The following is a 25,011-nucleotide window of genomic DNA, read 5'->3' as shown; positions in this document are numbered from 1 at the left end:
ATTATAAGTGTAACTACACTTTATAAATGTCTGTTGGTCTGTATGTTATGCAAAAAAAAACATTTCTGAGCAACGATCTATGACAGATATTAAATTCATCAATTTATTCAGTCATGAATATGAAGCAAAATAAAGTATATTCAACAAAAACAAGAAAAGAAAATTTACCCAGGAAAAGATAAAGATTTTAATTTAATGTTCACAAAGCTCAGTATAAAGAGTTTCTTTAAACAAAGATGATAACATCCATAAGTAGCGAGGAACAGTCTCAAAATTAGAGTCATATTCGTAAATTACATAACTCTTAAAAATTTAAGTTGACAAAAAGTATTTTTGGTAGACGGGAGGACAACATTGACTAATGTAGGAGGTGCTCATTACTTGATATTGGCCAAGAAAGTGGATTTCTTCTACGGACGGGCGGGGAAGGTATTCATTGGTCATAAGAAACAGAGATTGATGGATATTTTGAATTATAGAGTAGCTTTGCAATCAAACTTTAATAGAATAATTTAATAAATATGTATACTTAAAATCTGCAGGCTTTGCTTCTTTTTGAAATAACTATTTTTTGTAGCGAAGGTGCTCTACAACTCTTACTGTTTGAAACGTATTAAGAGATATTTGATTTGTCGGCAACTACCACTCTATAACTCAGGTCCAGATCCTCCAGGTCTCCAGAAATCTTTAAAAGGCTCCTGTGGTCGCAATTTTTGACTTAGAGACTTCAAATTTCCAACTTAAGCTTACTTTACATGTCTACATAATGTATTAAAATTTCATAAAGATCCGCCGCCGTTTTCCCGCCGACCGCCGATTGCGGCGGCTGGCAGCTGCCAAGTACAGGAACTAATAGGAACTGAGATAATAGGGGGGGGGGGGGCGCTGAACGCCCCCCCCCCCCCCGACTGATTAAGGTGCGGAAGGGGGCCCGACTGTAAGGGGTTAAGTTGTGCTATATTTCGGATAAAATATAAATATCTTTGTTTTGAAGTCGACAGAGTGATGTTAATACAACCCAAATACTAAGGTAAAATAGATTCTAACCAAAACCATTTCATTTTATGTCTCAACTTGATCTTACCCAGGGATCCAAAGGAATAAGACAATTACCGATAGATAGATGTTCATCCATAATGATGATCCACAAAATTATCCCTTCTGAAGATTGCAAATTGTGGTTAAAACACTTGGACACTAAATGAACCAACCAATGAAAATTCAATAAAATCTCAAAAGTTATTAATCCAACGAATAAGAAAATGTTACTATCAACCAATTTAAACAGCTAAAGAGTCGAATTGTTAAAATTAGTTAAGATAAATATAAGCATATATATACATATAAGCATGTAATCATAATATCATAATAACGTTGTTTTGATGTTAAAATTTAAGTCAGACATGAACACTTTTATTCGCTGCAATAGTTTTATTTGAATATTTCCAACAGGCCTTGAAGACAACCATTTTCTTTGATTTTGTAAACTGGTTAAAATCTAAGAAAAATAATAAAAATGATACTTAACAAAATAAATTTATTAGTTTCTAACATGTTACATAACAACATTAAGAGTATTTAATTTATTTCTAAGCTAAGAGTATTACTAATACATACATATATTATCTATCTATCACAGCATAAACATCACAAACATTGTACATTGAATTGAGAATTGACAATATTGAATAAGTTAACGTTGACTTCCAGTTGATATAGGCTGTTTGTATTACCTAAAATAATTTTATAAAAAAAAATTATATATTTTTAATTTTTTAAATATCATAAATGTAATAAAATTAATAAAGGAATGTGAATATTAATCTTTTTAAATTCAGTCTATTAAAATTTATGGTTGAAACGTTTGAACACTCAACTTAATTAACCAACAATCGAAATTCAATAAAGTCCCCAAAGTTGCTAAGCTAAATAATAAGGAAACGTTATCATAAAACTTTGGGGACTATTGAAATTAAAGGCCTATTGTCCCCTCTCTTTCTTTCTCTGTTTTTTACCCAATGAAAAATGATTCTTATCTAAGAAATCTAGAAAAATTTTTTCACCAAAGTTAAATAAATTAAATCCAATTTAATTAATATTTATTTTCATAATAATACTTATGTAATTAAATTGTATTTACAGTTATACAAACTTAAAACAGTGCATAATATTCTTAGAATTCTAAATTTGATTTACTTTACCAAACTATCAAAATTTCCATGAACGAAGATGCAAAACTAAGAACGTTACAGATACTTGTTTCAAAATATATTATTTCGCATAACCAAAATTGGAACAAAACTAATTACAACCCTAAAAAATATAAATTTTACCCCAGCATTATTTTGTTTTACTTTTGGAGAGGTGGGGGGGGGGGGGTAAGTTTCTAATGACTCTGCGCACCATTTATTCCCTAACCTCCATAAAATAACTTGGACGTCCTTGTGCTTTCTAGATTTCTCTTACTTTTATTTTGGAAGGTTTTTTTAGTGATAAAAAATGTTGATTTATTCTGGAGAAAAAAGTAATGAATATGTTTTTTTTTGAATAAAATGAAAGGGTTAAAATAAAAGTTTCGAAAGAAAACATTTTTACTTTTTTACTTAAAAATTTCAAAAGGCTGTCATTTTCTTATTTTTGAAGCTAAAAAAACAATTTTATTAAGGGTTAAGTTAATAATTTAAAAATAATATTGTGGTATTGTAGGTTTTTTTTACCTTTTGTAAATATTTGGGCTATTGACACAAATACATTAATTACTTATAGACAGACATACATACAAGACTTATATGTTGAGTATCCATGCATACATTTAAACATCTACCTTTCTGATGATTAGAATGGTTGAACCACGGAGTATTATTGAATGACATTGGTTGAGGTATTGTAGGTTTTCTTAGCTTTGGTGAACAGCTGGGCCCACTCAATACAAGATTCCAGTCACTGCTGAAATAAATTCAATTATACAAGATTCATAACAAAATTCTACATCTACCTTCTAAAAAATCGCCTGCTTTAAATCTGCAAAATTACTATTAGAGCTCTAGATACTACGGTTCAAACACTCTGACATGAAGACAGACACACATCCAGTTACTTAAAAAAGTATTCTAATAAATAAAGCATGATCCTATTACTCCAGTGTGTTTTGTTTAAGTATAATAGACAGCTATCCGCGTATATCAAAATGTAAAATTCTAAGATAGAAACCAGTTTTGTTAGCCCCGAGCGGTAGAAGGCCTGGAGTAACAAAACTTATAAAATTTTACTTTAATATCCACAGAAAATTGTCTATAATACAATGCTATACATGATTATTCAGAATAGCTGAGAACAAGTTCTAATCTAGCGGATATTGATCGGTTTCGAAGCCATACTGAAAATATTTTTTTTAAATGAAAGTTAAAAGTCCCAAATACTGACCTTTGATTTTGTATGACTATGGCATGCCTTGAGTGTAGCTGTAGCCAGGGTCCGATATGAATACACATCCTGTACAATACATACACTCTTCATCACATTTTCTCATAACAATTTCTAGGGTTAAATTGATATCACAAAATTAAAATACATTATCTGAAATAGAATGATAAATTAACATATTTGTTGATGCGAAATATTGACTTTCAAGCCATACACAACAAAATTGCAATCCGGTTGCGGACAATTGTCAGCTTTGAATGGTAAAATTTTGGCTAGCAGCTGCGTTTTTGGTAGAAGATATGTTAGATGTTTAAAAATAGGTATATGATAACTATTATGAATATCTTAACAGTCTGAATTATACTTCAAAACCAACTAACTTTTGCAGTTGTATTGGCGTTTTTACAGTATGTTTTACTACATTATACAACACAAAATGTGCAAGCTTGTTCTTTTTATACCTTTCATCTTTGTTGATTTGTATTTTACAACCAGTTTAGCTCAGGCACAAATAACAACATTCAGCTATTTTTGTTTCTTTTTCTGGGGGGGGGGGGGGGGGCCCGGGGGGGCTTGGAATATTACAGGGCTTGGCAATTGCACCTTTATTTGAAAAATTTACAACAACATTTCAGCAAACTTCAACCTCAGCTGCCTAATCATTATTTTAATAATCTGCAGCTGGAAGAGTAGCAGCTGAGTTTTTTTTTACCATTTATCTGCAAATCTTAGCATCATTCGAGCGCAATATTAATTAGTTATCTGCCGACCCTCCAACAATCATTAAATTAATTACAATTTATGAAAATCTGTTTCTGTACCTGGATGAGGCCAGATGTGCAGTAAATCTAATTTTAGTGCAAACATCTTTTGTTTCCACTAAAATCACTTATGGTAACTACAAAAAATCAACTTAACTTTTGAAAAAAAAAAAAAAACTTTGTTTATGTCTCTTTCAACCTGCAAGATTAACTTCCAACATGTGTGTTTTGCAATTTTTTCTTGTATAATAAATTGGCTTTTTGATTATTAAACAGTAAAACTTACATTTTTATTTTTAATTCATTTATAATTTTCCTAAGATTGATAAGGTTTAAAGTAAAAACCTTGTAAATATAAACATAAAAAAAACAAGGATAAAAAAATAATAGTAGAGAAACTTTTTGAAGACATTGAAGGTCATTAATTAAATAAAAGAAAGATAATATAGAAAGAGAGATTGAGAGAGTATGAGAGAGAATGAGAGAGAAAAAGAGAGAGAGAATTAGAGAGAACGAATGAGAGACAGAAAGAGAGAGAGAACTAATAAAGATTTTTAAAAGTTTTAGACTTGCAGTAAAAATATTGTAGAATCTTAAAAACAGCATCATTTTCACTCTTTAATTTGTCACCCTTGTAGCTTAGATTATTTCATATCAATGTAAAATATCATTATTATATAATAATGTTTGCTATATACTAAAATTACTTTGATGATGTAGTAACTTTTACAAAGTTGAGTAACAAATTCTAAAACTTTACTTATCATTATTACAAACAAACAATGCAGGCAAATAACATAGTTGCCATATTTCTGGAAATAATAATTCGTTTCAAGGTTGCCAAATATATGTGAGAAAAAAAAATTAAGTAGCGTGGCAGCTTGCAGCTTATAGTGCCTCATAAAAAATTGATGTCATACAATACAAATGACAAATTATGGGTCAGTATTCTTTTTTATTGACCAATGTTAAAATGTATACTGGTCTATCATTAGTCATTTGCATTGCAAGACGGCATTTTTTATTAGGCACTATAAGCTGCTTCGTGGCACCTCAAATAGACATAATCAAAATTAATTGAAATATTGAAATAATACTGAATAAAAAACCTAACATATCATAATTTTTTTTAAATATTCAAAAAGCTTCGCCTAATATTGTATAACTTTTTTGTTCATTGTGTAAAATTTTAACAATGGCATATGCTAAATAAAATCATATTGTTTGTTTATGAAAAGAAAATTTCAATCTTTAAAATTCCTTTTTTAAAACTAGTATCTGCGTCCATATATGACTTTAATAATATCAATTACCCCACAACCACAACATTCAAGCCAAAGCATCAACAGCTTGTAATTGGATGCGGATGTTAGGTAAAATAACATCCACCAGACACCTAACCTTTTAATTGCACGACTTTTGTCTGGTAGTCCCAACTGTGCATGGCAATGAGTTGCGTCTGTTTCAGGACCACGGCATTCCCCCTACTCTAACTATAAGTGTCTCGTGCCAGGCATAACAAGAGTAGGGACTATTCTAAACGTCTCTAGTATGACGCGGTGTGGATCATGCTCGAATCCGACACCTCCCCAACAGCAAGCATGGATGCTAAAGCCGCGGGTTTACGAGATCTTAATACAAAACACTACACTACTTATTAAAGGATACTTTTGACATGAGTATTTATTTATATTACGTCATGTAGATTGATAAAAATATAGATTACACGAACTTACATAATTAAAAATAAATGAAATATAACAATGACACACATAATGATTGCACTATTACTAACTTTTAATCCAAGCTTAATAATATTGTAACTAGAGATTAAGATTAAATCAAAATTAAACCAGAGAATAGAACTAGAATTAACTAAATATATACACATACAAGTTGTTTTCTAAAATACCGGCTGCATGATTGTCTGTATATTTTTACAAGTAGTCACAGCAAATGGTGCACATGTTTTACCGCAAAAAAAGTAAACATATAGAAAAATTCACCACCATTTGCTCTATACAAAAATGTAATTCAACAATTTGTGTTTTATAAAAGGGTGTATTTTTTGCACACAATCAAACTTCATGTGTAAATTGAGCATAGAATAGGGAACTTAAAATGCTGCTCTAAAAATTATAGACTAATCGGCCAATTGGTTTCTGAGATTTTATTAGATAAACATCCAGATACTTTAGTATTCTTATTTTGGACTAAAATTAGTTTTTATCAAGTGAAAAATTAGTTACAATGTTTGAACACTGTGTATAAGCAGGTAGAATATTGTATGAATTCCCAGGCCTATACCCGGGGCCTTCTTCTCCCCCCCCCCCCACCCCCTCATTACCAGAGATAAGAGGAACAGTAATTGGCAGAATAGTTAAACTTGTGTTTGCTTGATATCAGGGAGGTATCGGGTTCCCACTACGTCATACTAGAAACGTTGAAATTGTAAATTCTGCTGCTATGCCAGGCGCCTGACAATTATAGTGCGGAATAGATGAAATACCTTGGCTCTGCTAGACTACTTTACAGACATCAATGAAAAAATACTAATATCAAGTTCAACTATAATTTTATCTTTCCTATACCCAGACCCCTTTTATATATCTATTTCTCTACTGTAAACAAGGTATTTTTCATTCCATACATTTTATTATATTTCCTATTTATGCAAATTAACGCCTTTTTGGGCATGGTTTCCCAAAAAAGGTTTTTTTTTATTTTGGAAAACATTGGAAGAGTGTATTTCAGAGAAATATAAACGAATAAAGAAAATTTTAAATCTTAGTTTTTTATAATTGAGGACTGAACATCACATCAGTTAAGACCATCAATAAGATTTCATAAAGAAGTGCAGTCACTCAATAAGTAATGCTAATAAGTACGGCAGTTTCTGTTCTTTACATTCTGAGCTTCGCTTTCATGGATATTGTCAGAAATAAATCCCATTTTTAATCTAGCGTACTCAGTGTATTGAAAAGAATACATTTTATAAGATGTTTATTTTAATAACACAAGTTTGAAATTAATTTCTTGGGAATTGTTGCACAATTTTAAATGTAAACAAAATAGGAAGAGAGGTTCTTCAAGATTTACTTTAAGAAATAGAATATTAACAATAACAAATTTTGTAACTGATAAAATATTATAAAATTATCCAAAGTAGCGAAACACTAAACTATAGAAAAGAAATAAGTTATTAACAACAACAAAAAATCAGGGATAAGGGATGGGAAACGTAGGAAAATATTATTTCAGGCCTATTTCAAGCCTAGGCCTATTTCTAGCCTAATAAACCAGTTTTGGGATAGCGCAGTGGTTCGTATAAAATGCTAATGAAAAAGCTGTGTGTGTGTGTGTAGATAAAGTATAGAATCAAATTCAGGTAGCTAGTTTAAATTAAAAAACATAACTTTTTATAAACCTATATATTAATGGCTTTTGTTAAAATGAAGTTTTTTCTCTCCCAAAATTTTTTATCTTTTACTTTGGTAATTTGAACTGTCAGAAAGCTATCGTTGGGTTTCCCTCAGACAGATTTTAGTTTGTATTATTTGCATTTTTATTAATGAGTAAAAATTTTATTTGAAAATTTCATTGCTAATTAAAATATAAAATAAATAAATAAATATGCACTTGGGTAACATTCTATCAAGTTCTTTGGATACTATACTATAATGTAATGATATATCTGTACTGTGTTGTATTGTACAAAAATTAGGGTGAAGGTGTTGTATCAACTCCGTACTACATTTTTAAAATTCAAAATACAACATCTAATTTATAAACTACCAAATGAAAATTCGTAACTACCTTCTTTCCAAAAAAATAATCCCGTTATTTTTGTTTTTTCTATGTGGCCCTTTTTTAATGTTTAACTCTAAGCAGATTTAATAATTAAACTAATGTGATCTAACACCATTTATATTTATTTTTTCGTAGCAGACGAAATCATTTTTTTTTCTAGAATTGTCTGCTTGTAAAATTTCCGCCATCTGTGATTTGGGCTTGTTTTGTATCAACCAATCACCAATTGGCTCCGCCAATTGGTGATTGGTTGATACAAAACAAGCCCAAATCACAGAACACTATTGGTTTAGAGCGGTAGCCAATATGAGCCGTCCGCCAGTAAGGTCATTAAATTAGGCAAATGGTAAAAGTTGCATGATCCCTTTCAAAACCAGGCCGAGACCTAATTTATGGTCAGGTTTCCTATCCCTTATCCCTGCAAAAAATGAACATACTGACAGATCTTTAAGTTTATTTCTGTAGGTATAGAGTAGATGATCATTAATAGAGGAAATCCTAAAAAGAAAATTTCTTCACATAAGTAAAATATCCTCGTTGTCTTTATATAGATAAACAGCAGGGAGGGAGTGGACATTGGGATGTTTATTATACTAATCCACAAAGTCTTTTAATAACATTTTCTTATTCATTGACTTAAGGACTTCTATCTAATTTTGATTGCTTGGTTTATTTAGTTAAGTGTCCATACGTTTCAACCTCTTATTGTAATTTACAGAAGGGGTATTTTGTGTATACCAATATATTGATATTGTCTTATCCCTTTAGATCCCTGAATAAACATGCAGATAAAGAAAGTAATCTTTTTATATGAAGTAGTAAGGTTTTTTTGTCTGCAGCTTAAAATATCGAAAATTAAAAGATTAGGTTCATAATTTTATGGTAGCTTCATATAGGTCCCAAGATGTTTTAGAGCTATCTGATATTAGATCTAAGTTTTGTAATGGTTTAAGTCTATTTTTCTGCTTTTCCTAGCCCTTCTTTGTAAGGCTCCTGGCTGCTATGGGCGCAACCGCTAATCAAGTATATTTTATCAAGAAAACATTTTAAATTATAGCTTCCATAAAAAAGTACGTACTTTCTTAACTCCATACAAATGAATAAACTTTCCTCCGTAATTCACATTTGAAAGATGAAAGGTAAATCACAATATTGAAAAATCAAAGGGATAGGTATCTGTTTCTATATATAAATTTTGCATATATAAAGAATGACATTTATCGAAAAACTTGAAAGGGAAAATTTTGCCATATATTGGAAAATAAACTTTTACTTTTATCTTACGCCTCCTCTTGTGACAAACATAGCAACTATACAAGTCCTATGAGTTGGAAATACCGATACTATGATTTTACTTTATATTGGCACCAATTGATGTTCTCTAGTTGGCTCGGTGTCGCTTCTAGTTCTACTTTTCTCCAATTACCTTGAATCATACCCCGCGGCTTATAATTGTAGTGTAAAGCGTCAATTAGCCCCCAACCCATTGATTGCACGACCTTTGTCTGGAAGTTTTAACTGTGTCCGGCAATACGTTGAGAATGAAAAGCTTACCAATCTTGTTTTGTTCTAACAATTGTCTTTGTCATTTTATATTTACTAGAGCATATTTATTTTATCCTATTGTCCTTCTCTCCCCCAAAATACATAAAAAATCTTACCTGGACTATTAGGGTGGGTCGATTTTGGAATTTCATACAAGTAGCACAGTGCATTCGAAAGTGCTTTGACTTTTGTGTCAGAACATAAATTGGGACATAGTGCATTTCATTATCCTAGGTTAGGTAACTTAATTTCACTTTTCAATAAAATCTAAAATGCAGCCGTTTTTGAAAAAATTAGATTTGAAAATTTCAAGTTCAATTTTCATCAAAGATTATTTATTTAAAATTTTGAACAAGTTTGCTTTTATAAAGTTCTTCATAAAACCACTCCTGAAGTGAGTTGATTCATGGCCATTTTTATCAGTTGCTTTGCTAAGGTCACGGAAATTCAGCCTTAAATAAATCATATATAAAGAGGTTTTATAAAAGACTTCATAAAAGCAAACGTGTTCAAAATTTTAAATAAATAATCTTTACTTTTCTTGTCATGATTATGCGGTAACTCCTAGGGGAGGAAAATTGAACTTGAAATTTTCAAATCTAATTTTCTCAAGAACGACTGCATTGAAAAATATTGCTCCTAGTTCGAATAAAATCTCATTAATTTACCTAAAACAGCTGATTTAGTCAAAACTGTTTATTTTGTATTTTTAATATGCGACATGCCTGAGTTTAAAGAAATTCAAATTTTTGGTTTTATAAGGGGGCGGGCACAATTTAAACCCCCCGCGCGCCCGTTGTTTTTGAATTACAAAACCCCTTTCAAGTTTCACAGGGTTTTATATTGGCTCAGTAACCCTTGCCAATGTCTACTATTGTGAAAATCCCAAAAAGCTTGTAAATCGACCCGCCCTATGGACTAGTGTCAAACTTCCCTTAAATATTGGATAATTGATAGACACTCAAAACTGTCTAATTGAGTTTTGATGTTTCTATTTCGACCACATACATACATACAAGGAATTATTAAAACGTGGTCATGGCTAATAAAATATTATTTATGTTGACTAATTTGGCTTTATTAAAATGTGTATATAGCTGACATATATTCGTCATAATGGCATTTTGGCTACATCCTAATGTTGACATAACAACAACATAATTCCTTACTTCTTTTAAACATAACCAACGTTTTCTTTTACTAAAAATTATTAATGTTTATTTGAAAATTATGGGGCAATTCTTCGTATTTTTCACAGTAGCTTTTCTCCTATTTCTAGCCCCTGCGGGGGGCTCTAACCCTGAGGGGCCAATTACCTAACCTTGTGGGGCAATCACATAACCCAATACAACCTAAAATAACTTATAAAAGCCATTTTAAAAATACGACGAATCGCACCTTATGGAGCGATTTTACGAAAGGGACTATTCCCACATTTTCTTTCCTAAGGTTTCATGATTAGATTATAATTCTGATTTTATGATTTGTACAGCTAGACTACTATTACTTTGAATTGTGCTTGTTTTAGTTCTTCTGGACGAGTTAGGTATGGGGGAGTTATACATCCTGTTAGAGACCTATCCATATGGTTAGATGAACAACAAGTAAACATTTATCAAATATATCCAAATATGGCCTGCAATAAATTTATAACTTTAGATGGGCTGTCAGACACAGAGTCTTTAAGTTTAACCTTTTTTATAACCTGTGATTTTGTTTCAATATTTGAAGCTACGGCAATCTAAATCTATAAGCCGTTCCTTTTTAATCGATGTAAAATTACCTGGACGCTGCACTAGACTTTTCATATACTCCAAGCTGGCAAAAATAACGATACCCCGAACCCAACCCTTTTACCCCATTCCCTACCCACCCTCATGCTGGATGAACAAAATGATTAATAATAAGGTCCAAATTAGCAACAGAAATTGACGACAAATTTTGCCCTGTTAATATATCCACGTATCTTATATTCATTTTCTTTTTAATTTGATTCAAAGTTTTTAGTTGTTACAATTAAAATGTGTAGGTAGAATTATTTGCTGGTATAAGACATGTAATAATTCATGTAGTTGCCAATGGACTTGTTATGCCACATTTACTTGACAGGTCTATTTTTTTTATATTTTTACTTAATGCAAAAGTGTGTAAAACATTTTTTTTGTATAAATAAAACCAATTTTTTGAAAACTAGAGTATCTTTTTGCTACAACTTCAATTTAAAATAGTTTTTTTCTTTTAGGAACTTAGAAACACATTTGCCAGGTATAGGTTTTAATTTTAATCAAATCAGAAAGGGGGGAAGAGAGTTGTCAGGGTCACTGTTGGTACTTGTAATTTTGTCGCATGACTAAAGGCTAAATTGACCAGGAACTACGGGACTGTTTGTTTTATGCTTTCAGAAAACTTTATATTGGTTCTGTAGTGGTTTTATGCAAGTATTATTTCCTCCGGAAATAATTATCCTTCCATCACTTATTTATAACTTAAAAGGACAAAATCTGGTTGCAAAGAAGGGTTATATTTTGTTTGTTAAATAACATATTTACAACATTGTTATAAAAGAACTATCTATCTATTGTCCCCAGTGCTTCCTGCTGAGGTGAACCAAATTAAATTTATGTGGAGCGCTGGCTCCAGAAGATATAAATATAATTTCTACAGGTATTAAGTAATAATCTTAATAGTGTAACTACTCTACAAGCTGTTAGTCTGTTAGTTACAAATGACCTATTTGATTTACTTAATACCAAATGGATGTATTCAATTCAAAGATTCTACCGATAAATATCTCCACTATAGGAAGCTTCACATAGGTTCTAAAATGGTTTAAGTAAATTTTATTTGAATATTTGAATCTTATCTTTTTTTCTGTCCCTTCTCCCTATCTTACAAAGAGCTTTTGCCTAGATGCTAAGGATGCAGCCACTATTACAGGATAAAGGCTGCGCTACAATTGGCTTTATCTTTCTTGTTGCCTTCTTTTATATTATCTAAAATTTTTCTCCATAGTAAATTAAATACTAATAAAAATTATAATTTGTCAAGACTTAAATCCCATGATCAAGATTTATTAAATGATCCCGAGCTAAGTATTAAAAGAAAAGGAAGAATACCTAAAACGCCATCAGGTGAGTATAATATGTATTACAGAGAGAGAGAGAGAGGACAATGGACTGTTTGTTACTCTAGTCCCCAAAGTTTTATAGAAATATTTCTTATTCTTTGGCTTAATAACTTTTGGGATTTTATGTAATTTTGATTGGTTAATTCATTAAGTTGATTGTTCAAACGTTTCACCAACTAATTTTAATCTACATAAGGGGTAATTTTGTGTATCATCATTGCGGATGTACATAAATTTATCGGCCACAGTCTTATCCCTTTAGATCCTTGAGGTACACGGCTAGGGTACCCCATACTAGTTATTAACATTCCCTGGACCAATAAAAAGCTTTAATGTAAAAGGAATCCGATGGTAGCCGAAAAAAATGTAACTTAATTTCCCTAACTTGAAATTCACCTATTCTGTCTCTTTTACCCTTAAAAATGGATTTTTTAATCAGATTAGAAACATATTATCTATCTTTCATTGAGTCTTACATTTATCCCTAAACTGTCCCTAAATTATGCATGCTAATTAAAAAATCAGTAAAAGTAAAGAAAACTATGAATCCGAAGCATGAGTTGACAACTAACACCCCCCCCCCTCTCCTCCTTTTTTATGCCTTTTTGAAAAAAACGGCAAATAGTTTTCACTTCTTCCACTAATTTGAATTGAATAAATGTCTGTACAGAATAATGAATAAGAAAAAAAAAATTTTAATGAAAAGCTAATTAGTGTATTTTTTTGCTTGAACTGTCAGAAACATATAGTTGAGTACTTTTTTCTATTTTCAGCAAAATAAGTGTACAGAGCTACAATTAAAATTACCATCATCCTTTAATTTAAGATTAATACATTCATGAAGAGTTACTTAAATCAAATTGCTAGCTGCGTTTCTATCAACAATGCAAAGATGTCATTCTTGTTTTATTTTTAGAGTTTAGTTTGAGATTATCATGTACAGGGCAAGTTTCTGGAATTGCATCCTTTAGTGTTGGTAAATTGGTTATTATAATATAAATTGACACAATACTATGAGGCCCAGTTGGAAACTTTTCTAATGATAAAAATCTTTTAAATTATAAAAGTTTTTTTTGTATTCACAATTAACGTCACATGTGCTAATAAAGTTGTGCTGTTCCGGAAAGCTTTAGATAGTTGAAGTTAAAGGCAAAGATTTTAAAAACGGAATATTACAAATTGAAATTTAAGATTTTAAATTATTTTATGAATGAACTATGATCATATTTTAAGTCAGTATTTAACATTAGGTAACCTAAGTAAAGTATTATTGACTATGCTTTATTATAGAAATCCTTATAAAAAAGTAAATGGATATTTTTCTGTGCGTGTGTACTGAAGGATCTCGCTAACCACTGAACCGATATAGTTCTTCTTTACAGGGTAGGTCCTGGAAAAATTTAAGGAGTAATCGCAACAAAAAAAAACATAACTAACCCCATCTAGAGGCGAAAAATATTTTTTTTGTAAACAGCTAATCTTATTCTTAACATAGATTGAAAAAAAAACATTTTACTTGTCCCTAGAGGCCTCTGGGGGGCGAAACCGCTAGCTAGTTGATAAAATAATGAAAAATATTCTATAAAGGTTTGGAGGTCCAATCAAAACGCAGAAGACTAGAAGATACACCATTAAAACTAAGACTTAGGTGAACAAAAAATATTTGGAAATAAAAAAATTGCATTTAATAATTTTCCGGCTTTTAAACGTATTTTCATATTTTAAGAAAAAAATAAAACACTTTATGAAATTGATCTGTAAATAATAAATATTTAATGGAAAACTATTTATTTTGTTTTTACAAAAACGTAACAAGGGGGCTTTAGGAAAATTATATCTTCAACAATACGGTTTTGCAATTTAAGGCAACGTAACCACCATAGATTTTTCTTTTTCTCATCATAGGTATACATATCTTAAATACATATGTTAACCCACTATAAATTTTCTATATTTTGGTTGGGGTGTTAGTTTGCTCTTTGACCCTTCGGTCTAAACATTTATAAAAGAAATTGAGTTACACATTTTTCTGTAATAAGTATTTTTGTTTGTCGTTTTTTATCTCGATAACCACTATACAATATATATGGTTTTACCCTATTCTACTTTATATTCATGACTTTTAATATTTTACAGCCATTTTTTCTGCTGCGCTGGCTCTTCCTTGGTAGAGTCCTTAGATGATAGGTGCGCAGCCTCTATCCTATCAGAGCACGGCAGCCGCGACTAAGCCTCAAAATTAAACATGATAGGACGCTTTACAAAAATTAAAAGAGGGATTACCATATCAGGTTTAGACTTCCAGCTGATTTTTAAAATTGTAGAGGGTTCATTTCCCTCAGGTATACAATCGTCTGAGGCTAAAAAGATTATATCAGATATTTGCATGATAAAATGTTTATTTCAAGATTTGCTCATCATGATTGCTGTCTTCCTTGTTTTATTGTGTAAAAATATTATTATTTTATTATTTTGTTCCAGGAAGGAGTGCATATCTTTTACAGAAGATCCAATTTGTAGCAGGTAAAATATAACATTTTCATTTTAAAATCAAAAAAGAGATAACAGATTTTAGTAAATAAGGGCAAATTTTTTTTTTATTATTTCGTTCGCATTATGATTCAGCTATAAATTGTCGCATCTTAGGATACAGATTTTCTTGGGTAAATTATTTCGTGTAAAAATTTCTTCCCTCGTAATGTACACCCTATGACAAAACATATAATAAGTTAGTTATGAATAGTTGAATTTCATTAGATAAAATTAGCTTTCTAAAACTTATATAGTCGAAAACTTTCGCCAACCATATCTCATATATAACAAAAAATAAACAAATTAAGAAAGAATTAAGAATTAAGAAAAATTGGATCAGATCTAGATATATCATGTGCATTAAAATTAAATATATTTAAACTTGCAGCTACAGCCATATATATCTAATAAACAATCTTTAGCAACAACCTTCAAAACGGCTTATGGTGGCTGAATACGAAATATTCTTTTCCAAATCTACTTGACCATCTGTCGTAACACTATGTGGGGAGCTACCCGGCTGCTATTTAAAATAGTTGGCTGTTTTTGTGTGTGGATTCCTCTTACCTATTCAGAATCAATTCCATCTATCTGTTTTTCCGTAGATAAAGCTCTAAAAGACATTAAAATTAAAAAGAGAAAATAACATGTAAAATGCGCAAAATTATTTTCATTAAGAAAATGTTCTGGAAAGGGAAGCTGCAATACTATTGGCCAGTGTGTTTGTTTCTCTGGTTGGGAAGGAGACAATTGCTCAACCCCAGCTTGTTCTCCACAATGTTTAAATGGAGGTATATATATTATATAGGTTGGGAAGGAGAAAATTGTTCAACTCCAGCTTGCTCTCCACAATGTTTAAATGAAAACCTGAAATCTATTAAAAGTTCATAAGTAAATTTATATTGTATTAGAAACCCAGGCCATCAAGACATTTTTTATCTTGAAGTTTTAAGCTTATTGTAATCTTCAGTCTAAATTCTTTTTAAACTGAAATATTAGTCTTTAACAGCGAAACTTTTCAGTAATTAGGGTTGGCCTATCCGTCAGTAACGGTTAGTTGTTTTTGTTGATTTAAACAAAGTACAATGTTGTAAGCGAAACATCTCTATAATCAAGTCCTAAATATATAAGTATGTCCTTAAACAGTGTCATATATTTAAGCAGTTTTGCAACAAATTTACTTACAATTTTGTTGAGACTTGTTCATTAATATTCTGCTTATTCAGTTCTGACACTACAAGTGTTAATATTTGTTTGTCCTTTCATTCCAGAGCTTCGCTTTTATGGATGTTATTATCTTGTTTAGTTACATTCTTTTTACCAATTAAATTAGAAAACTCAATGTACTTTTCTTCAACTTTTCATTAGTCTAAAATTGTAGTTTCTAAAAAGTTTTGCAATATTTGCAATATTTCCTAAGTTTTCGTAAAAAAAAGATTTTTGTCAGTGGAAATATATATCTATTTTCAGGTTATTGTAGTTCTCCTGGAGTATGTGACTGCCAAGCTGGATTTCAGGTAATAAAAAAAAATGCTTGATCCTTTCCCTCCTATTAAATCGACCGCGACTTTGCACATGGTTGAGACTTTGAGGGCACTTTTGAGTTTGTCATTGTCAATTATTTTTTCTTAGAAGGTTATAATTGAGTTAAAAGATTTTCATTAAGATTTATTTGCTGAAAGTTTTTCAGTCTGGAGAGAGTTTTAAATGTTTCAAAACATCTTTTCAGTTTAGATTATTATTTTAAAACACAAAGTATTTATCATTACATATTCTGTTAAAATTTGAGCGAATTGTTTTTCAAAAGTCGTCATACATCAAATGGTTATCTCAGGGGAGAAAATATTTTCAGGGAAAAAATGGATATTTATATAATTCTTAATATTTTCTATTGCTATGAATGACCCTCTTATTTTTTAAGACCACTGAACATTTTCTAAATAATTTACTTTTTCTAAATTCAAGTATTGAAAATCTCCGTTTGTTTATCCATGATTTTTTTGGTGATTCACATTATGGATGTTGTCAAATTGTCAAATTGACATATTTTTATTTCAGGGTGCAAGTTGTGAAGTTGGCATTTGTAAAGATGAATGTTTAAACAAAGGAGAATGTGTTCAGGTTATTTGTCAATTCTTAGACATCAAAAGGGTGCTTTCCCACAGAGTGCCATTCCCACTCATTTCTAAAATAAATTGGAAATTAAGGGGCTTTATACTTTTGGTTTCCTAGCACTGAAGGGCTACCTCGTATCCAATGTTATATAAACTAACCTTTGTTTTAAAAAAATAAGGGGGCGGGTATATAAGTGCTCAACGACCTTACAAATTTGAATTATTCAAACTTTTTTTGACAGATTCTTTTATAATTGGAAAAATCATTACCTAAATAATTTTAAAAATATAAATAGAGGTTGAGGTTATTTGTGTGTTCTATCTATCTACTGGTGTTCAAACGAATATATTTTACAAAAAAAAAAATGGAAGATGAAGAACGTCCCTCAAAAAATCAGCATGTTACGTCATAAAACGAGGGATTATCAATCTCTTTTTCAGGGATTTTCTTCCCACTCCTCCTCTCCTCATCCTTCATTTTTATGACGTCATTGAGGTCAGGGGCGTCCAAGCTTTTTATTTTGGGGGGGGTTAAAATTTTTGAAGGGGGGGGTAATTCGTTTTTTTTTTGGGGGGGGGGGGGGTAAAATGGCGCGCGAAGCGCTGCAAATTTTTTTTTTACCCCCCCCCCCCCAATATTTTTACCCCGGGGGTAAAATTTGCTTGGGGGGGGGTAATTACCCCCCCTGAAATCTGTTGGCAGGGGTAAATTTAGTTTACCCCCCCCAAAATTTACCCCCGGGGTAAAATTTTTTGGGGGGGTAATTTAAATTTTATTGAATATATAGTATTAAAAAAGTTTTTTTATTAGAGATTTTTTATTTTGGGGGGGTATTTACCCCCCCAAAATTGTTTGAGGGGGGTAAATACCCCCTCCTAAATGGTTGGGGGTGCCTACGGCACCCCCAGGGTAGGGGTAAATTTTAAATGGGGGGGGATAAAATGAAAAAAATTTTGGGGGGGGGTAATCGCCCCATTACCCCCCCTTGGACGTCTATGATTGAGGTACTTTCTTCGTCTTCAAAAAATGAGTCAAGCTATAACTGTTTATATACATTAAATAATAATCTATTTCTAGAAGGACACCTGCCGATGTAAGTCCGGCTTTTATGGGCACAGATGTGAATTTTCAAAGTGTATTGTTCCTTGTCTCAACGGAGGAACGTGTAAAGGAGTCAACAGGTGCATCTTGTCTTACTTCTTTTAGGCGAAGCTAATCTATATTAGGTTATGCTTGTAAATTGTTAATTATTCTAAAGATTTCTGTAAGAGTTAATTTATCAAAAGTCCATATATCTATTTAATTTTTTTTATAATTTCTTTTGCATTATAATTATCCTATTTCAAAATTTTTTGTAATATTGATTCCTAAGAATATTATATGCAAAGTATTTCTAATATAACGTCATTAAATGTACGAATGTCCATATTCGCTTATATAGGTGAACTGTCATTCTTGTTTTAGTGCCCAAATCTCAGCTGCTAACAGACGAAGACGTCCTTGTTTTCTATACTTGTGCAAAAAAATTGTTTAAAGCCTTTTGTTTTCGTGATCTAATTTTAAGATATGTGTTAAAAATGTTATGATAAAGCCTGTTTCATATATAAGAAATATACATTAGAAAACGAAGTAGCGGGTTTCGTCGTAAACTTTTAAAAGGTTATTTTAGGGAATTGTTAATGAATGCCCCGCAGGGTTAGGAAATTGGCAAAGACGAAGAAAGTCCATTAATGGCGTCATAAAAATGTGGGATGAGAAGAGGAGGAGTGGGAAAGAAAACCCCAGCTAAAAAAGAGATGAATAATCCCTCGTTTTTATGACGTAACATGCTGATTTTTTTAGGGACTTTCTTTATCTTCAAATTGGCCCCGTAGGATTAGAGCTCCCTGCAGGGGCTAGAAATAGAAAAGAAGCTAGTATGAAAATACTATGAAAACCAATACTTCGTTTTCTTTCCATGATCCGAAATTTTAAGCCAAAGTTTGTTTTATTAAAAATATTATTTTTGTGAAAGGTGTCGCTGCGAAAGGGGATTTTCAGGCGACCATTGTCAAATAATCAGTGAAGACACAACAATTAATACTGGAATTTGTAATAAACAGGTTAGAAAATAAATAAATTTGATTATATAACCACTATAAGGGTAACAAAAGGGCGAGTCACTGTGTGCTTGAACATTGAAAATGAGTTAGCCCTATCACATAATGCCTGTTCACACCTTAGCTTCTGATACTAAATTGTAAATAATTATCCAATTTTTCTATTAATCAAATACTTTGTGAAAGTCAAACTAACAAATTTATATTTAATCACAGGATTGTGCCAAAATTAGAAAATGTAGAAAAGAACATTGTACTCATATCAATCCAAGCAACAGGTGTCGTAATTTGGTTCTAGCTTTATGTGACAATTGGCTTTCATATGTACATAATTGCATACAATTTACATTGCGATAAAGGATTCTATTTGACATGAAATACAGCCTAAATTGAAAAGGGACCCATCTTCCAATTAAATAGTAGAAGGCAAGATCAGTTGCGAATATGAAAATAAAAATTCAGTAATGTCTATTACAGAAACGACAAGTCAGTGGCTTGCACCGAAAATATTTTCACAGAATGCACGTCAATAACCTTTCATCATTTTATATCTTTTTTATTACATTTTAAAGAAGGTTTTAAAAATAAATAAATAAAAAGATTTACCCTGTTTGACACCCCTATATAAACTCTTTTACTTGTCTGTGTTATAGAATTTATAAAATTTATTTCTAAAAGCTCGGCACTATTGAATCAAATCTATCTTGTTGTATTTTAGACAAGAGCGGAGATCCTGTAGAATGTTGTACTGTGGAGAATTATTTGCTTGTCATACCACTTCCTGTCATAGGTATGTAAACATATTTTCATAAAAAACAAGGATGACAAAAATGAAAAAAAAAGACAGTCGAACAGAAGAACATTAACATTGTAGAGTGTCACTACTTGAAGAAGTAGAATATTATTAAAAAACAAAACAAAATTTTATGCATATATGTTGCAATACTGCCATTAGAATCATGATTCAAAGTTTGAAAAAGACAGGACGCTTCCAATATACCTAAATTTTCGGTCAGAGTTATCCGTTATGGACAGACTTAAAGAGCCTTCCCTCCCCCCCCCCCCCCTTCCAAAAAATATATTTTATTTGATTCCAGGTCGATAAGAAAGAAAAGACACAGGAAAAGAAAAAGCAAACTGAAAGAAAAGAATTTCTAGTGTATGGCTTAGAAACCTATTATTATTATTATTATTGGATTAGAATCGATTCGCAGACGTCTTGAAAATTATGTACTGTATCGTATCAAAGAAAATTTTCTTCGAATAATAATATAAAAATCCTAAAATCAATACCAGTTTAGCTGACTTCGGCTCTTCGGGGCCAACTATACTAGAATTCATCTTAGAATTTTTAATTTTACTATCCGCAGAAAACTGTCTATAATACAATGCGATAAATAACTATTCTAATATATACAATAAAACAATATTATTTATGAATATATAATATATTTATTATAAATTTAGACAAATTTGCTAAATTAGTAAGATAGTATACATTTTTAGAGATAATGAATACTTGAGTTGTCATTTGTTACAATTCTATACAGCTCGTTTTTAGTCACATTTCACATATTTTGTCTTTTAACCTTTTCAATATTGTTTAAGCATTAACAAAATATTCAAATGTTTTTTGTTTCTGTGTTAAATATACGTTATTAGCACCATTAGATTCTAGTTAAATCAGTTAAATTAATTTATACTTTATTTGTTTGATTTACATTTATCTATAACACATTGCAGTGCCTCTGTGAGCTCATCAAACACAGGCACGCCCTCCCTGTTGGCATAATCTGACAGGTATGACCGCCCGCGATTATAATCTTTGATGGCCTGTGGCGACAGGTTTTCCCCGCCTATTCTCGCGTCATTGGGAAGCTTCTGTACACACAGGACAACGTTGCAGCCCAGGCCAATGAGATATGCTGCCTCGCACATGTCCGCCAGACAGCGGGAGTCCGCCAGCAAGGCGAATAGCAGGACTCTGGAATTGTCCATGGCACTGGCTTCGATAGGTATGAGCCGCCTGGAGCTGCAGACGGCTGGATTGTAGAAGGTTAGGCCGGATTTCTTTAATAATGGGATTGCTAGCTGTTCACGCCAGTGACTGTTAACGGCTCCACCTAAAAAAAATAGAAATTAGTAGCTCTTGAATTAAAATAGTTGTTAAGCTTAATTAGAATTAATGGCGTTGCACGTTAGCTTTCTTGCAAGATTTGTCAAAGTCAGACCCAAAATAGAAATTTTGACATTATTTTAATACGTGAATAAGTATTACCTAAATAAATATCCCTAACAGCGCTACCCCTCCTGCCTTGCGCCGTGCTTGTTGACATCCGAGGTCTGCTGGCTGAGTTGGTCAGGTCACTGAGCCAGTTGGCCGCACAGTGGAAGGGGACGGTCATCAGATTGGTGAAGAAATGCGCGGTTTTGGCCAGAACTGTCTCCCTGCCACGGCTAGGGTCTCGGGCCTGATGAATTATCATTATGAATATTCAAACAATTTATTTATATAGATAACATTTCAAAGTTCTCAAAATACTTTTATAATAAAAGGCCTGCAAAAAATATGATGTGTCGAATAACAAAAATTCATATTTAGCACGGAATACAAAAACCACAATTTTAGGGAAGGTAAATTTTAACTGTACATTTCTGGCAATTTCCAGGTTTATTTTTGAAGCCTAGTGCATTAAAATGAGCATGTGTAACTTGTTTTCAAATATCTTTCAGAAGAAAATGAGTTTCTATTTTATCTTTTTCAAAATTTTCTTTCTTTCAACAGACTATCCTTATAAAACAGTAACAGGATGAAATCTCCCTGAAATATATGGTTCTCCTTTACAATGAAAACCTATAAAAGGCTTTAAAATAATATATGGGGGAGTGTACCACCACCCTACCTTGACAAATTGTCCTTATGTGCCCTTAAAGGATTCTATGGTCGTAGCCGAAGGTTATATAAAGATAATACAATTTACTTACCTTTCTTTTGTACTCAGACACAAGTGTGCAAAAATCATCGAAGGTAATGTAAATCTTGTCCAGGGGCAGGTCGGACAGGGGGGCGTTGACCCCGTGGCTGGAGCAGATGGCCTGCAGGTCAACTGGGGACAGGTGACGGTTAACATGGATGCGGAAGGCCATTTTTACCTCTGCTAGGCTGAGCTTTCCTGTTCTACCTAAAATTTTTATGATTTGTTTAATTTTTTATACATAATTCAACAATTTTATAACATTTCTAATTTTTTAGGGGAGTAAATTTCAATCCTAATTTTGTTTTTTTTATGTTACTTTTTTGAAATATTTGCTTCCTTGCCTATAAACGTTTCAAAATCAAATTTTGAAAGGTTTCCTCTGATTAAAAATATTTATTACTGTGGCTAGACTTTAATGAAATATTTTATTATCTTTTTGACTAATTTTGATATTTTCCTAATCTTGTCTTTAATTAGCGTAATTTTGCATGTTCCATAACTAACAGCTGTTCCAAAAAAAACACTAAAAAACTTACCAGAGTCAAGTGTATCAAATGCTTCTCTTAGCCTGATTAGTTTATCTCCTATTTGAATGTGTGCCAGACGGACAGGTTGCGCTTCGTCCTTCAGGCCAAGCTCCTCGATAGCTAGATTCTCTTTTAGCACCTTCATAATAGTAATATTGTTAGAATTAATTTGATACCTTTTTAAATGAATTAATTTAGCTATTAGGATAAAATCTAGGATAAAAAGTGAAGTTCACCCCCAAATTTTACTTTTTAGTTCTAAAAAGAAAAATTTTTTTGGAGTGTCCTTATTTTTAGACGATTCTCTTGGGAGGGTTGTGGTACCCTCCCATAAAATAGATCTAAACCTTTGAGAAGCTACATAAGCTACACTGTAAAGAAGATCCATATCGGTTCAGCAGACTTTTATAAGGATAAGTGAAAACAAGTAATAGTATACAAGCAAAACATAACTTAAATAAAATAAATTCTCCAAATATCCAGCCGTGTCACTGTTAACAAAAACCACTAACCTTGCTAGTACATGATAAAGCAACATTGAGTTTTGTAAATACCGGGATTCCCTGACGTTCTATCAAATCCTGCACAGTTTCTATCCCGTTCTGAAGGTCCTCATACTCTGCCTAGAATAGTTCAACTTTTTAAGTATTTCTTAAAATCTGATAAAAACTATTCAAAAGCAAGGATAAAATGTTTTATTTTTATTATCTTATTATGTTTCATTTGATAGTTTCCATAGCTTTGACCAGGGTTCGGAAGCCGCGCTATCAGCCGCGCGGCTGCGGCTGCGGCTGAATCCTAATTTGCGGCTGCGGCTGCGGCTGCGGCTGCTTAAAGTTATGGAAGTGGCTGAGGCTGAGAGTGGCTGAGGCTTAGTGCGGCTGAGAGTGGCTGCGGCTGAATGCGGCTGAGGCTTAATAAGAATTGGGGTGGCTGAGGCTTACAGTGGCTGAATTGAAATTTTGTGGCTGAGGCTTCGAGCGGCTGAGGCTTACAGTGGCTGAGGGTGGCTGAGGCTTACAGTGGCTGAAGGATTTGTGGCTGAGGCTGCGGCTTACTGAAAGCCGCGCGGCTCATAGCGGCTGCGGCTTACAGTGGCTGATTGGAAAATTAAGCCGCGCGGCTGAGTGAGGCTGAGGCTGAGAGTGGCTGATAACATAATTAAGCCTCGCGGCTGATTCTGAGGCTGCGGCTTACTGAAAGCCGTGCGGCTGAGGCTGTGGCTGAATTAAATTCAGCCGCGCAGCTGAATGCGGCTGCGGCTGAATACAATATTAAGCCTTGCGGCTGATCTTATGGCTGATTATAAAATAAGCTTTGCAGCTGAAGCTTCGGCTAAATTGGAATTTTTAAATGCATTCTAGGACATTTTTTGGAGAGTTGAGGGTGGTTAGGGGTTGTGAGAATAAGAGTGGAGGGAAGAGGGGGGAGGACAGCAGGATTTTTTCAAATGTTTGATTCAGAATTAGTACCCAAATTTTATACTGGTACCCAAAGTTTTATACTGGTACCCAAAGTTTATTCTGGTACCCAAAGTTTTATTCTAGTTCACAAAGTTTTATACTGGTACCCAAAATTATATACTAGTACTCAAATTTTATTCTGGTACCCAAAGTTTTATTCTAGTACCCAAAGTTTTATACTGGTACTCAAAGTTTTATACTGGTACCCAAAGTTTTAGTCTGGTACCCAAAGTTTTATAATGGTACCCAAAGTTTTAGACTAGAACCCAAAGTTTTATACTGGTACCCAAATTTTACTGGTAACCAAAGTTTTATACTGGTACACAAAGTTTTATACTGGTACCCAAAGTTTTATACTGGTACCCAAAATTTTATACTGGTAACCAAAGTTTTATTCTGGTACCCAAAGTTTTATACTGGTACCCAAAGTTTTATACTGGTACCCAAAATTTTATACTGGTACCCAAAGTTTTATTCTGGTACCCGAAGTTTTATACTGGTACCCAAAGTTTTATACTGGTACCCAAAATTTTATACTGGTACCCAAAGTTTTATACTGGTATCCAAAGTTTTATTCTAGTACCCAAAGTTTTATAGTAGTACTCAAAGTTTTTATACAGGTACCCAAAGT

General features: G+C 32.3%; 2 protein-coding genes and 1 long non-coding RNA gene across 4 annotated transcripts in view; 1 reads left to right on the top strand and 2 right to left on the bottom strand.

Annotated features, from left to right (window-relative positions):
* The first annotated feature begins 998 nt into the window (after positions 1 to 998).
* Positions 999 to 21,082, top strand: LOC145322749 (uncharacterized). Its single transcript, XM_080165001.1, has 17 exons — positions 999 to 1,030; positions 11,068 to 11,143; positions 11,569 to 11,648; positions 11,782 to 11,804; positions 12,128 to 12,203; positions 12,588 to 12,670; positions 13,583 to 13,642; positions 14,254 to 14,314; positions 15,148 to 15,189; positions 15,877 to 15,989; positions 16,669 to 16,715; positions 17,257 to 17,319; positions 18,391 to 18,494; positions 19,328 to 19,415; positions 19,629 to 19,690; positions 20,131 to 20,202; positions 20,510 to 21,082. The coding sequence occupies exons 3-17, from the start codon at positions 11,629 to 11,631 to the stop codon at positions 20,568 to 20,570; spliced, it is 975 nt and encodes a 324-aa protein (XP_080021127.1). The 5' UTR covers positions 999 to 1,030; positions 11,068 to 11,143; positions 11,569 to 11,628; the 3' UTR covers positions 20,571 to 21,082.
* LOC145322776 (uncharacterized) lies at positions 1,524 to 3,578 on the bottom strand. Its single transcript, XR_013880808.1, has 3 exons — positions 3,424 to 3,578; positions 2,825 to 2,943; positions 1,524 to 1,733 (listed from the first exon to the last, which is right to left on the bottom strand). It is a non-coding gene; the product is annotated as an uncharacterized LOC145322776 (long non-coding RNA).
* raw (NDT-like domain-containing protein raw) overlaps positions 20,845 to 25,011 on the bottom strand; it is a 30,278-nt gene continuing 26,111 nt past the window's right edge. For both annotated transcript variants that reach the window (XM_080164982.1, XM_080164990.1), the window contains 5 exons: positions 23,430 to 23,540; positions 22,927 to 23,056; positions 22,398 to 22,594; positions 21,691 to 21,883; positions 20,845 to 21,535 (listed from right to left, as the gene is read on the bottom strand). In XM_080164982.1, the coding sequence (XP_080021108.1) occupies positions 21,117 to 21,535; positions 21,691 to 21,883; positions 22,398 to 22,594; positions 22,927 to 23,056; positions 23,430 to 23,540 (1,050 nt within the window). In that variant the 3' untranslated portion in view covers positions 20,845 to 21,116. The remainder of the gene's footprint in view (positions 21,536 to 21,690; positions 21,884 to 22,397; positions 22,595 to 22,926; positions 23,057 to 23,429; positions 23,541 to 25,011) is intronic.

Source organism: Acartia tonsa, chromosome 1 (assembly GCF_053477335.1).
Source record: "Acartia tonsa isolate MP-2025a chromosome 1, ASM5347733v1, whole genome shotgun sequence".
In the NCBI taxonomy this organism is placed as follows: Eukaryota; Metazoa; Arthropoda; class Copepoda; order Calanoida; family Acartiidae; genus Acartia; species Acartia tonsa.
Note: the sequence above shows the minus strand (reverse complement) of the source record. Positions and strands in the feature narration are given on the sequence as shown.